General features: G+C 51.4%; 1 protein-coding gene across 2 annotated transcripts in view; it reads left to right on the top strand.

Moving 5' to 3' along the window:
* Positions 1–491: 491 nt before the first annotated feature.
* The window catches only part of SH3GL1 (SH3 domain containing GRB2 like 1, endophilin A2), a 28314-nt gene continuing 14585 nt past the window's right edge, over positions 492–14220 (top strand). For both annotated transcript variants that reach the window (XM_069878161.1, XM_069878160.1), the window contains exon 1: positions 492–634. In XM_069878161.1, coding sequence (XP_069734262.1) covers positions 590–634 — 45 coding nt within the window. In that variant the 5' untranslated portion in view covers positions 492–589. The remainder of the gene's footprint in view (positions 635–14220) is intronic.

Genomic DNA, 14220 nt, shown 5'->3' with positions numbered 1-14220 from the left:
TCTCCAACTCCCTGAAAGGAGGTTGTGGAGAGGAGGGAGCTGGGGGCTCTTCTCCCAAGGGCCAGGGGACAGGACGAGAGGGAATGGCCTCAAGCTCCACCAGGGGAGTGTCAGGCTGGACATCAAGAAAAAATTTTTCCCAGAAAGGGTGATTGGTCCCTGGCAGAGGCTGCCCAGGGAGGGGGTTGAGTCCCCTTCCCTGGAGGGGTTTAAGGGACGGGTGGACGAGGTGCTGAGGGACATGGGTTAGTGGTTGATGGGAATGGTTGGACCCGATGATCCGAAGGGTCTTTTCCAACCTGGTGATTCTATGATTCCTCCCCCCTCGGCGTCTCAGTCGCGACGCGAGGCTGCGCCGCCTTCCCGCCGGCAGGGGGCGCGGGGGCACCACGTGGCAGGCAGGCGGCGCTCTGGCCGGCGCGCTCCCCTCTCGGTGTTTGGCGGGCGGCGCTCGTGCCGGGCTGCGCGCCGCTCTCGGTGGTGGCGGCCGGGGGCGGGGCGGGGCTGGCTGGCGGCGGAAGCGGCGGCCGGGCCGGGCCGGGCTCCTTCCAGCGAGGCGTCCCGGCGCCCGCACCGCAGCGGCGACACCATGTCGGTGGCGGGGCTGAAGAAGCAGTTCTACAAGGCGAGCCAGGTGAGGCACCGCGGGCTCCTCCCGCCGCCCTGCCCGCCCCGGCGCCGGTTTCTCCTACCGCGGTGACCCCCACCCCCTCCTTCCCGCTGCCCAGGCCTCCTCGGTGCTTCCCTAATTCCCGCTGCTATCCCGGTGGACCCTCCCCGGTGCTCCAGCTCGGCGCCCCCCGTGTCCCGGCCTCCGGGGATACCCGTAGCCCCCAGCCCCGCCGGGTTTTCCCGTCGCCCCGGGGCTGTAGGAGGATCCCGAGGCCCCCCGGTGCCCGGTGAGTCGGTGGAGGGACGGGGCTGGGCGAGAAGGCCCTGGCAGGGGCGGCTCTTGGAGGCTGAGGCCGTGGGACTGCGGGGCTACCGGCTCCGTGAACCCCAGCCCGGCCTCGGGAAGCTCCCTGTTCCCGGAAAATCAAGATATTGCTCAGTCTGGAAAAGCCTTATTCACAGGATTTTGGGGCTGGCGAGAGGGTGAATGCCAGACCCGTGCAGGAAACAGCCAGGGGATGTCGGAAAAACCACGTCAGAGATGGGATTTTTAGCCAGTTGATCCTGTAATTTACGGCTCCGGCAGCAAACAGCGAGTTCGTAGCGTTGGGATGGAAGATGTGGCTGTGGGTTTTACCCCCTAGATGTGAGCATCTGCTTCCCCACCCGCCCTGAGCAGACTTATCCTTCCCTCTGCTCGGGAACACCGCTGGAATGAACAGTCAGGAGTAGTTTGAATGTATTTTTAGACCCATTGGGGAATCATAAATGCTTCTCTGTTTCCTTTAGTCGCTGCTTTTTGGCCCCGTTTTAAATTTAAGGTGAATTTTGTACGGTTCTACCAACAGATCGTGTTTTCCAGGCGCAGAGTTTAAGCTCAGCCCAAGTGTCTTTGCTCCGTGCGTTCCCTCCTTTCTTGGCTGTGCTTATGACAAAACATTTTGCTTAAACAGCAAAGCAGAAGAATGGATTCCTGAAGCCGTTCCCCCACTCACTTTCTCGCAAACCCCTGTGTCCTGGGGATCTTTAACAACTTCCACGGGGGAGGATTGTGCTGAAAATTATGTGTAGGAGGATTTTGCTGGTGTGGATGTGCCTTGTGACGTTGCAGGGCGAGGTGAAAGCTCATTGATGAGTCAGGAGGAGTGTGTTTTGAAAGCTTAAAAACATCATTTTAAAGCACCTTGATGCAGCCTTTCTTGGGGGGCTTTATTGCGAAGTGCAGTCATAGAATCGTAGAAGAGTTTGGGTTGGAAGGGACCTTAAAGATCATCCAGTTCCAACTCCTGCCATGGACAGGGAAACCTCCCACTGGATTGGGCTGCTCAAGCCCCATCCAGCCTGGCCTTGAACCCCTCCAGGGATGGGGCAGCCACAGCTTCCCTGGGAAACCTCTTCCAGGGCCTCCCCACTCTCCTTATGAAGAAATTCCTCCTTATGTCCAGTCTAAATCTGCCCCTCTCCAGTTTATCCCCATTGCCCCTCGTCCTGTCACTCCAAGTCTTTGTGAACAGTGCCTCCCCAGTTTTCTTGTAGCCCCAAGGTCTCCTTGGAGCCTTCTCCAGGCTGAACAACCCCGACTCTCTCAGCCTGTCCTTGTACGGGAGGTTCTCCAGCCCTCGCATCATCCTTGTAGCCTCCTCTGGACCCGTTCCAACAGCTCCATCTCCTTATGTTGAGGATTCCAGAACTGGACACAGTCCTCCAGCTGAGATCTCCCAAGAGAGGAATAGGGGGACAGATCATATGTGGTCTCAGTGGGATTTTTTCTGTTACAGGTCTTTTTCTTAAAGACCTTTTTGTCTACTTGTGGGAGAATAAACCTGGCACAACTGTCCAGGGAGCAGTAACTTGCCCAAAGTGTGGACTTGGTAGCCTGCTCACCTTTTCTGTGCATGTGCACATGCTTCTCTTGAGTGCTCAGACTGTGGTTAGTGGCATATTAAATTGGGAGATGAGGTGTATTTGCAATTCCCTCGTGAGTTCTTTCCTGGTTCTTGTTGCCACAAGGTTTTGGGTGCTGATTTAATTGGAAAAAGCTGGGTTTGGTGTGAGTTTTTCCACTGATATCGGTGAAGTGATATCAGGGATGAGAGGGACACCGTGCCCTTCCTGAGGCAGCAGTGCCCTGCTGATGGGGACACAGGTATCTGGCCTTTAAAGATGTTTTAACTGGGAACTGGGAGTGACTGGTTCCCATTTGAGTGGTTTTCTGCTGCGTTCTCCTCTCCCTTCCCTTTCCACCCTCCTTCCCTTTCCCTCCACTGGTCCCACTCCTCAGCCGCCCCTTGGCTGGAGAGAAGGATTAGTTATTTTTTGGCTCCCTTGAAGCTATCGGACGCTGCCAAAACCGAACATGTGGAAGATCTTTCCTTAAAATGTTATGTTTCATTCCACGTCTGTTGTTAATTGAAGGAAAATGGAGCCAGGACCAAGGTCTGCAAGGACCTCGGCACTGCTGGAGCGGCAGGTTTGGGCTCCCCTCTGCCTCCCTGCACCGTGTCGGGGGCTGTTTCAGCCTCCTTGGTAGTTGAAGGGTGCGGAGTTTGGCTCGTGGGCTTCTGCGTCTGATTCCTGCTGGCCCACGTCTTCCCTGGGTGAGGCAGCCGGGTGCCCACGCGCCAGAGAGAGCTGAGATGGGATCCTGTGAACACAGGAGTCACGCTGGCAAATGCTGCAGATGGTGAGTGGTGCTGCGTGTGCGTCCAGAACAGGCTCTGCTGGTTCGCAGCAAAATGTTCTTTAATTAAAAAAAAAAAAAAAAAAAAAGGTGTAGGAATCATTCTCACTAAAGGAAGCAGGAGAAACGACAACAGCAACAGCTTTGAGCTTCAGCATCACGAGCTAGAAGGAGGATGGGAAGTCTCTGCTTGCAGTTATGAGACCCGCCTGCCATCCAGCCTTGATCCGTCAGCATCCACTCAAGAATCTGGAGGAACCTTGAGCTGTAGAAATGGCTTTGTTTCCACCTTTTACTGCTTATACAGACCAACGGGAGTCCTAGAAGCCTGCATAACTTCCCATTAACCATGGGACAGAGCAGGTTGCACAAAGCTTTGCACCGTTTGTGGGCGAATCAGATGTGTTTTGAGCATCAGAGGGTTTGTCTCTGCTGGCATGCAGGGCAGCAGCCTGGCACTGGCTGATTTATCAGCTGCTACTCTGAAGGGACAAGCCCTAGGGCGGAGGCGGTGCTGTTGTGATGTGGTGGTAAATGCGTCCCCTCCCTCTGTGACAGCAGGACAGTCCTACCTGGTGTTACACACATGTTTCAGAGTCCAGAGAAGTGGCACAGCCTGGGGACAGTTCGCTGGGGACAGGTCTGATCTTGGGAGTGCTCTGTGGTGTCTTTGTCCGGAGCCAGCATTGGTGTGGGTATCGTCTCAGCTGCTTCGGGTGCTGCGCCGTGTATGCAGAAAGCACCCCCCTCTGCTGCTCAGCAGGAACGAGCTTGCCAAATTCTGTAATTTTGGACACAACAATTTAGCTCGAGCAGCAGCCCGAGTGAGAGTGAGCGAGGGAATGGCAGAATCCCATAATGGTGGGGAAGGAAGGTCCCTCTGGAGCTTATCGAGTCCAAATCCCTGCTGAAGCAGGGTCACCTCCAGGAGTTGCACAGGAACTCGTGCATGTGGATTTGGATGTCTCTGGAGGAGACTCCAGATGCTTCCTAGGCAGCTGGTTCCAGGGCTCCATCACCCTTATGGTAAAGAAGTTTTTCCTCCACGTTGAGGTGGAACTTCCTCTGCTCCAGTTTGTGCTCCGTCCCCTTGCCCTTTGGATATTGTTAAGCGTTGATGAGATTCCCACTCGGTCTGCTCCTCCTTAGGTTGAACCAGGTCCCTCAGCCTTCGCTCTTAAGACAGATACTCCCCTCATGGTTTCTGTGGCCTTCACTAGACTCTCTCCAGTTGTTCCTTGTCTTTCTGGAGCTGGAGAGACAACACTGCTTTTTTAAACTCGGCTGGTGTTCAGCCCTGGATACCAATGTCATCCCAAAGAGGGTGAATGCCCTGCCAAAGCCTTTGTGGCCCAAGCTGGACCCCTGCTAGCCCTGCTTGGGCTCAGGAATGGGGCAGCAGGCAGTGGCTTCTGCCCTGTTGTGCCCTGTGAGTCCTGGCTCAGGGCACGGACCAGCCGCTGCCTCCACGCACAATGTACAAAAGCCATTTTCCAAGAATGCTAATTAAAACTGGCCAGCCTGCTTTTTCCTGAGTTTAATGACTGCTCTTAAGGCTTCTGAAGATATTTTTGTACACGAGTAGCTAGTGTTTGCTTTCTGCCCAGCCTGAGAGCCCAGGATGTGCTCTGTAGCCTCCAAGAACCATTTCAGTCTGGGACCACGCGATTCCCAAGCTCCATACATTGGCAATTTATGCTTTCTAGCCCATTAATGAGCCCTGAGAGCTTCCTTCCCTGCAGCTTGGCGTCCAGGTGCCGCGATGTGCTGGCGTCTGCTGAGAAGGCTGAGGCAGAAGAATGTGCTCCAAGATGCCCTGTACAGGGGCCATTGGGTGACAGGGACAAAATGCAGCTGGCAGGCAGGATTTTCCTCCCTTTCCCAGATGATACCTTTTAACAGCTACCCTTTTTTTTTTGTTTTTTTGGTGATAAGTCAGTTCTCCTTGCGTCTGGCTCTCTGGGACCTTCTCCTGTAGGCATGAGATGCCTTTCCGCTCACTGCCTTTGCTCTGTACACAGATGGATGGTGTTTTTTTCCGGCTATCACAGATGTGCTGTGCTGTACAGGATCTTCTGCTGGAAGAGAAATGCAAAGACCAGTGTGCAGGATAACCGTCTGCATGGAAAACCGAGCCCACGAGGCCCCTTTCCCTGGCCAGAGGTTGTCTGTTGGTGCCCTGTCCCGCTGCAGGTGGTTTTCACTGTGTTGCCTCCCCCCTAGGACTTAGCTTATTCCCATTTGGGTATAGATTGACCCACCCCGAGCTCATTTTTGCCCCAGCTTGCCACTGCCAGAGTTTAAACCATGGATTTTGCCACGCTAGAGAGGGACTGCGGAGCCAGCAGAGCAGAGGGTCATGCTCCGACTGCCAGCCCTGCTGCAGGGCAGTTATTGCAGCAGCAGAGATCACAGAATCAGAGTTATTTGGGTGGGAAGGGACCTTTAAAGCCCAACCAGTCCAACCCCTGGCAGAAAGTGGGGACATCTTCCACCAGAGCAGGTTATTCAGAGTCCCATCCAACCTGACCTGGAATGTTTTCAGGGATGGGGCTGAGGAGCTCCTGGGAGCAGGTTGCTCCTTGGCTTTTCCTCTGTGGTGGTGGCTTTGCTTTGGTGACAAAGACAGCTTGAGGAGTGGGTGCCCTGATGGCACAGCGAGCAGGTAATTCCTGGGGAAGGTCATTGGCAGTGTTGGGCTCCAAGTTCCTTATCTATAAATGGGAATTTGGACTGTGAAGTCAAGGGGTTCTGCTGGTCCCTACAAGCACAGCACTTAGTGTTTGCTCTATTAATATTAACCTGGGCTGGAGTCCCCTGCAGCCTCCTTGCTTTATCTTTCAATATTAATCTGCTCCTGAGGCTGGAGGAAAGCCGGATTTGCTTGAGCACAGTGTGACGTCCCGCGTGCTTGGCTTGCCAGCCAGTGTTCATCCAGGAGGGAGTTGTATTCCACAGTCAGCCTGAGTGTCCTCACCTGACATCCTGGAGTCTCGAGCAGTTTGCTGTCGCTGAAGATGGGTGTTTTATTCCAGATCCACATATGGCAGGTGAAAAAATGGAGAAAGACACATGTACTCTGCTCTCAGCAAACCTCCAAGTGACGGGGTCTAGACTTGAGCACGTTCCTCTTCAGCCTGGGTGGTGATGGCTGAACGCTTGCAGAGATGCCTGCTGTCATGTTTAGCTAAAATGACTGCGTGCAGGTGATTTTCCTATTAACTCCTTTTTCTCTTGCATGATTTGTCATTGGTGAAACGCCTGGCATGGTGATGTTGTTTGGCTGGTTAATCATTGTTGGAGCTGAGCTGAGCAGCCGCGGAATGGAGCAGTTTTCAGCTTTTCTTGGTATTGTTCAGCCTGTCACTCGTGACAGGCAGGACATGGCTCGTGTCTGTGCATCAGCCACTTTCACCTGGCTTATTTTCCCCCCTCTTAAGATTGCTTTCACAGCCATTTGGCTCTAAAACTAACGAGAGCTCACATTCTTGGAAGGAAAACACGGAAAACAGAAGTGGAAAACTCCAGCTCTCCGTACTCCGCTCTGTTTGCTCCCTTTCTCATTTCTGATGTCAAACAGGGAACGTGTCATCCTGCAGTTGCAGCTGGGGGCATCTGGGATGCAGGAAGGATACGTGACTCGGGGCTGGGGAGGGATTGTGCAGCATTCGGAGTGCTGATTCCTTGTCGTCATCTCACTCTGCCTGGTGCTGCCTGCTCATCTGCCTCAGGGCTTTCTGTCTAAAATTATCTATTTAATCTGACTGTCTATTTTCATAGGTTATGGGTGAACTAGTGAAAATGGACGGCGCCAAGGGGAATGGTTTCTGGATGTGGTGGAAGGAAATCCTTCCTTCCCCCTTCTCCCTGCCAGTACTTTCCTCCTGGGAAAGAGCAAAATAGGGATGAGATCAGGCAGGCTGGCTTGTAAAAGCTGATTCATTTCTTTAGCACATTTTTTTTTTTCTTTCCTTCTCTCCCCCATCCCGACGTATGCCAGTGCCTTTTGCCAGCGCTTGCAGCCCTGGCCAAGCCCCGGGTGGTAAAACTGGAGGGACAGCAGCCAGTGCTGGGAGCAGGGCAGCTCCTCCTGCCCCAGACTGCAGAAACACTGATGTAAAAATCAAAACTGTGTCAGCCTCGTTGGGTTCAGTGCCCCTCAGGGAGGGAATTTGTGTGCAGTGGGCTGTGAGGGGTTATTACAAGCCCGGAGCCTGCTGCAGCCTGCATCGATGCTGCTGTCCCTTCTGGAGAAGGCCACCAAGCAAGTGGGATAGCAGACTGCCAAAACAACCAGAAATAAAATTAATCTGTGATCCAGAAGGTCTTGGGTTTGTAATGCCAGCTGAACTCATTCATGTGGAAACTCAGCCGATGCATTCAGGCACTGACACTGTTTCATAAGACTCCCGCGTTGCGGAGCGCTGTGCTTGTGGTCCTTTCCATCTCTTTAATTGTGCTGATTAAATCATCAGCCTGAGCTGTGAACTCAGGGGCCTGGAGCTGGAGCTTGCGTCAACAGGGGGACTTGTGCAGATCTGCTCCCTCTGGAACTGTGTCCCCATTCCACGACTATTTTGTCCAGAGCCGAAGCGGATGGGGAAGAATCTGGGCTCGTCAGGCTAGGAAAGCCCCGCTTTTCTTTCATAAGCTCCTGGGTGACGTGACTTAGTGCAGGACTCAGCTCCTCTTGGCTTCTCCCCGTGGTTATAAAAGCGATAATTACCCTTTTTAGCAAAGGTTTCCTCTTCCCCTCAGCACCCCCACCCCTTCGGTCGGCGATCCCATGGCTGTCAGGAGTGGGTTCCTGTTGACAGGAAAGGGCTGGAGGGACAAACGAGCTGCTCTTGGGATGCTCTCCAGTGGCTGCCTGGATTCGTGGCTGAGTGTGGGTTTGCTGGTGGTGTGAGGGGTGTTGGCCAGATCCGAGGCTTGCTGGAGCCCAGGCAGGGGTGTCCCTGTCACTCAGGGCTGTCTGGAGGCACGTGTGCTCCTGAACCTGCCCTCCTGCTCCACTTGCAGCAGATGGAGAGTCTGTCCGGAGGGAGCCTGGGCTGCTCTTGCTCCCAAGAAAAGCCCACGGTGGGTGCAATTAGCTTTATTGCTGATCCCTTATTAATAGAACCAGTCTTTTTTTCTTTTGAAGTCAATGGGAATTTAAAAACCTTCCTATCTCATATTAACTGGCTATTAATAAAGTTCATGATACTGTCACTAATTAGATTGCTTTTCTGCTCAAGGAAAAAAAAAATAGTTAAACTCATCTCCATAATGAAATTCTGTCTTTCAGGCAGAAGATAAAATTTGCATGATTAAAGCTTTAAAAGACTTTTTCTAATTGAGAAAATGCTTCATAATTCATCCTGGGGCTTGAAAACCAGGCTATATCTTATTGCCCAGACTTTATTCATCAATGATAATTTATTAACCACTTTCTTTACCAAATCTGGTTTGGCTTTACAGGACTAGCTGTATTTAAATTTAATCTCGCCACCTTCACGACAAAAAAAGGCAGAAAAATGGTGAATTTATGAATGTACGAAGCGAATCTTCAGCGCAAGAAGGTGCTGTTCTTGCCATAAGCCCCCCCTCTCCTCGATCTTCTTCCCTGGAGTGTTCAGAAAACAGTGTTTGTTGCTGACGTGCTGGGTGGAGTTTGGAGGCACTGGGCAGGCGTGAGTCTGGAGCGCCAGATGTTGGGGTGACCGTGCTCAGGGTAAAGCTCCTCCTGATTGCACTGGGTGGATTTTTAAGACCAAAGGAGTCTGCGCTTCGGAGCTTGAGAAGGATACCATAATCCTCATGTTGTCTGCCAGGATGGCTCTGGCTGCAGGGCAGAAATGCAACAGCCATGCCTCCATAGAATAAAAGCAAACTGCAAAGGGCTGGGAGGGGTTTTTCACATTTAAACCATCCTGAAATGAATATTAGCAAGTGTTAATGATGTGCAGCAATTAAAAAAATGGGTTCAGCAACATCTTGCATGGGCTGGAAGCATGACAGAGACCTGGATGGGGGAAGAGCCCCTGGGCAGAGCTCTTGGAGAAGCTGGTGCAGGAGCAGGAGCTGATCTGGTCTATCACGCTGATGCCTGATTGCACCCAGCAGCCTTATGGATGTCTCTTCATTCATTCCCACTCTCCTTTTCCTTAGGATGCTGTGTTCTGATCTGATAGACACTAAGCTTTTCCTAGTATTCAAATTAACAAGGAAAATGTGTGTTTATAGTGTTCTCAATTATTTCTTGCCCCCTTTGATGTTTGTGTGCACTGAGATATTGCCAGGTCCATCCTGGAGTTTTTACTCGGCCAACACTGTCATTGTAAAACATGCTCTGCACAGGACTTTCTCTGCCCCCTCCAAGTCAGGAAGAGGGTTTTTTTCTCTCCCTTTGATGGAGCTGAGCTCAGGTAGGATCTGTTTTGATCTCCCTTCTCTCTGTAAACCTGCCTGGGAACTCACCTTGGCTCTTCCTTGAGCTCATTAACACTGTCTGCCACCCAGAACTGCACACAGCCATGACTAAACTTTTTAGATAATGTTCTACGTGTCCCATCAGCCTGGTTTGGTCTCGTCATGCTGCAGATTCAGAGGTTCTTCTGCCTCTTCCCACTTCCTTGCTAGTCTCTCAACTCTGTCACTGGCTTTTCCTCTAGCTGATGCCTGTTAGTCTCCTGCGCCTCAGGGAGATGGGTTTTCATCTGTCTTGGTTTGCACAGGAGCAGAAATCTCATCTCTTGCTTTTTTTGCAAGCTGCCCTGCAGCCGTGGTGTTTTCCCCAGGGACAGGTGCCCCGACTCCTCCTGCTCCTTTTTTTTTTTTTCCCTTGCTTTTGGTGAAATCCCTGGAGGTGGCTTGCAGGCAGATGGCTGGGAATTCTCCTCAACGTACAGACTGAAGGACAGGACTGCTGGATGCTCTGCCTCGGTTTGCATTGAAGCTTTGTAGAAGAAGTCAATGATTGCAATTACTAGGAGGCACTTCTAGTGCTTTCTACTTTTATATCCCATCTAATGAGTGGCTCTAAGTCTCACATGCAAGGAGCTGCTCATCTTGTTTTCCCCTGGGTCTGCAAAGGTCGTGTGGAGTTGCTGAGGAATGATGGCTCAGCAGCTTTGCACAAGTCAGGTGGCGTTTCACTAAGGCTCTTCCGAGAGCAGGAAATCTGGATGCAAGGCAAATATTCCACATTTCCCCTCGGTTTAGTGGACTTCCTCTGAATTGCTGTAGTCACTTCAAGTGGGTGAGAAGGGCATTGCCCAGGGGAGAAGTGAACTGCTGCTTTTTTCCTTATATATTTTTGTTTTCCCTGTTAACTTGACCTAATTATGCTTTTTCCAACTGAACAGAAATCGTGTCTCAGTGCAGAGCTTTACTTTTGTGCCTAATAATAGGAGCAAATACTTAAGATGCATGTGGCAGTTGCTGAATGCTGAGAGGTGCCCCCTTCCCTGTAGCAAGAACATTTTACGTGTCTCCCCACGGTGAGATCTCCACGTTGAAATCTTTCTCGTCTGGTGTGAGGCTGATTTTAAGGCAACGTGGTGCCTGTTGGCTGGCTGGCCTGTCCCTGGCTCGGTGTTAGCCAGGGCAAGCTGAGCACTTGCCTTCTGCTCGGGGAAGGAAGGAGGCACCAGCTTTTTCCTACTGAAGGAGTTAGCATGGAGAACACTGAGATGAATACGAAGCTAAGAGCCTCATAAACAGGTATTGCAACCAGGATTCTAAATACTGTGATATTAAAGACAAGGAAAGGACGAGTCCCCTGAGAAAACAGGCCGTGCTGCATTGCAGTGCATGTCTGTGCCCTTCTCTGGCCCAGGCTCTGCGAGCATGACCTGCTGGCTACTGCTTACGTTACTTTTTTTTCATTCATGCTGTCCTCATTCCTCAGAGCCCATCTGCTGGATGGAGATGAGTCATTCGATAGTGCTTTGAGGAGGTGAATTGGCAGGTGGCTCCCTAGAAAGCTGTCTTTGCACGCAGCAGCTCTTTCTTTGTGGTTTCTGAATGGTAAGACTGCAACCTGAGGTCACTCTGAAGGCTTTCTACCTTGTCGGGAGGGAAAGGAAGGAGCTCTTCTTTCTTCTGGGCTGACCTTCCTGCTCAAAATCAAGGCAATTCTTCCGGTGTTGGGTGGAGAGAGCGGCTAGATCCCCATCTCAGCTGGTGAGGGGGTGGAAAGCTCAGTTTGTTTCTAGACACGTTTTCCTGGTGCACCTGTCTGGAGGCAGCAGAGCACCTCTACGTGCCTTTGCGCCAGTACAACACTGATGGTGGCAAGTCTCAGACAGGACTAGTCCTTGTGAAAGATGAGAACAGGAAAAATAAAGGCAAGAAAGTTCAGGAGAAGATTGAGGGCTGGATAACAGAGTGGAAATGCTCCTGTGAGCTCTTTAGCAGGGAAATCAGACAACTGGGGTGGCTGGTGGAGTAGTCAGGTGCCCCCAAGACGGGCTAGATCAGTGGTAGGGCTGACATTACAGACTGGCTGCAGGTTCTTGCTCAGAGGGGCAGGAGGATGAGAGCTTCATCTTCTGTTCCTCTTTCTCTGATTTGACCTGCAGCCAAACAGCAGTGTGCGAAACAGTGAGACAGTGTCTACCAAGTCACATCCACCTTCTCTTTTTAGCTCTGCTGCTAACCTGCCTTTTAGAGTGGGCAAATCACTTCCTCTTGTGCTCTTTCCTCTTCTAGCACGTGTCCATCTTCTCTCCTTAGAGTTGTGGCTTTAGGGCTGAGAAAGCCCCGTGGGTGCAGCAGCGCTCAGCCTTGCGAGGACCGTGGAGCTGCTGGGCGCCTCCAGTCCCTCGCCACAGGGATCTGCTAGGAAACGTGCCTTCCACTTCATTACAAGGCTGGTGGTAGTTATTTATCCTCTATACCGCACAATAAACGCTTGGATCTGTTTTCTTCTCCTCAAAGTAGGTCAGAAGTTGCTGAGATTAGAGTGTGCTTTGCTGTGGGCGTGCTGATCTCTCCTTAAACTGCGATGTCTGCTGCCTCTCAGAAGCATCCTTCCTTAAGAAAGGATGCCTTCCATTTTTAATTAAAAGGAAAAAAAAGAAAAAAAGCTTGAAAGTCTCCGAGGCAGAATACAGTCAGATCTGCAAAGCTAACGTAGTCAGACAGAGCTGCAGGTGACTGGAGAGAAAAGGGGTGTGCACAGCATTAAAGTTCTTGGTGGGTTTGCATCAGCTGCTGCTCCCTGGGAACGGGCTGGTCCTCTCTTCCCATTTCTCACCCCTGTAGTGCTCAATCCCTTTGTGGCTGGGAGCTGGAGATCATAGAATCACCAGGTTGGAAGAGACCCACCGGATCATCGAGTCCAACCATCCCTATCAATCACTAAACCAAGATGGACACAGAATAGCGAGGCCTTAACACAACCAGATCCCAACTGGTGTCTGCTGTTGGACCAGCACCTTCCAGTCTTGCCTTGTTTCCAAGGATTACACCAGGAGGGTGACAATTAACTTTTAATGAGACGCTTCGTGTTGGCATGGATGGGCAGCACATCAGAGCTCAGACATCTGCAGGGGATTGTCACCAGCCTGGAGACACCTCCCAGTCCAAGCTGGTTCTGCAAGGAGCCTCTGCAGCAGCAGCGACGTTGGGGTGCTCGGGGAGGACCCCAGGGTGTTTGCTGGACTGTGGCATGTGGTTAGTAACAGAGCATGTGTTGAGGAGGCTTTTTTGAGCCTCTGTTGCCAGCCCCAGCCCAGGAGAGCACCGTGGCTGCAGCCGAGTGACTAAACCCATTTGAGAGTTTAAATACACTCGCAGCAGCAGAGTAAATTATTGTGTTGGCTCTGTGGAGCTGCAACTGCCCGGCCGCCTCTCACGCTGTGATGATAAAGCTACTGGTGAAGATGACCAAAAATTAGAGTTGATGCCAGGGAGTCGCGCCTGGCTGAGCTGGAGCAGCGGCAATAGCTTTATTTAGGTTTTACAGAGCATCCCGCAGATCCGTGCCACTGGGCATTAATGATCCCAGTTATCCCTGCTTTTCTTCAGCTGCTTCTTCTGCATGTCTCTACCAGGTGTTTTAATCCAGCCTTCTTCATCTGGGCTAAAAAACATTTACAGCAACACTTTAAATGATCTTGTGGGCTGGCTTTTTCCACTGGACTTGCTCTTTCCTGATGAAGGGAGCCAGGGTAGGGCTGCTTGTCTGTTTGCTCTCCTGTGGGTTTTTTTATTTCTTGAAGGGAACATTCTGTTGAGCGGCAGGGAAGAAGAGGAAGGCTTTGAAATGCCAGCATCTGAAGGGATAAGGTTTTCATTTTTCTGCAGGCAACTGTTCTGAATGCAAAGATGGCATATGTTTGATATGTTATAAATAAGGTTGACTGTTTGCAATGTAAAAAGCAACTTTTTTTAAAAGCATAGGGTTTGTGTTTTTCTTGCTATATTTTGCTTTTTTGAGGCTGAGGCAGATAGGGATAATTTTACATTTTGAAGTCTCTGAAGGCTAGAGAGCAGAATATCAAAATTAGATATGTAAAGGCCCATGGGAAAGCTGATTTTTAGGAGAAAATGAGAATGACTCCTGGCTACTGCATCTGTGAGTTGGGCAGATGAGGACCTTCAGGGTGGGGCATGCTCCAAATCTGTCCCGTTGTGGGTTCTGAGGTGCCTTGCAAGCATTCTTTGGCTGGGGGAAGTTTGCCTGATGGCATCTTCCCTCTTAGTCTATCACAAATTTTGCTGATGATGCTGTACAAAAATCTCCTTTTGTTTTTTTTCTTTTCTACGCATATTTCACGCCTGCCAACAGCGGCCCCTGGGAGCAACACAGCCAGGCCACGATGCAGAACAGCTCATCCCATCGCTCCAAGCTTGAACTGCCCATCTCCTCTCAGCAGAGAACCTCACAAAACTTGTCCCAGTCTTCTGTGCTCCTGAATATATCCAGGAGCTTGCTC

Source organism: Phaenicophaeus curvirostris, chromosome 28, assembly GCF_032191515.1.
Source record: "Phaenicophaeus curvirostris isolate KB17595 chromosome 28, BPBGC_Pcur_1.0, whole genome shotgun sequence".
In the NCBI taxonomy this organism is placed as follows: Eukaryota; Metazoa; Chordata; class Aves; order Cuculiformes; family Cuculidae; genus Phaenicophaeus; species Phaenicophaeus curvirostris.
This window is presented reverse-complemented; position numbering and strand designations above follow the sequence as displayed.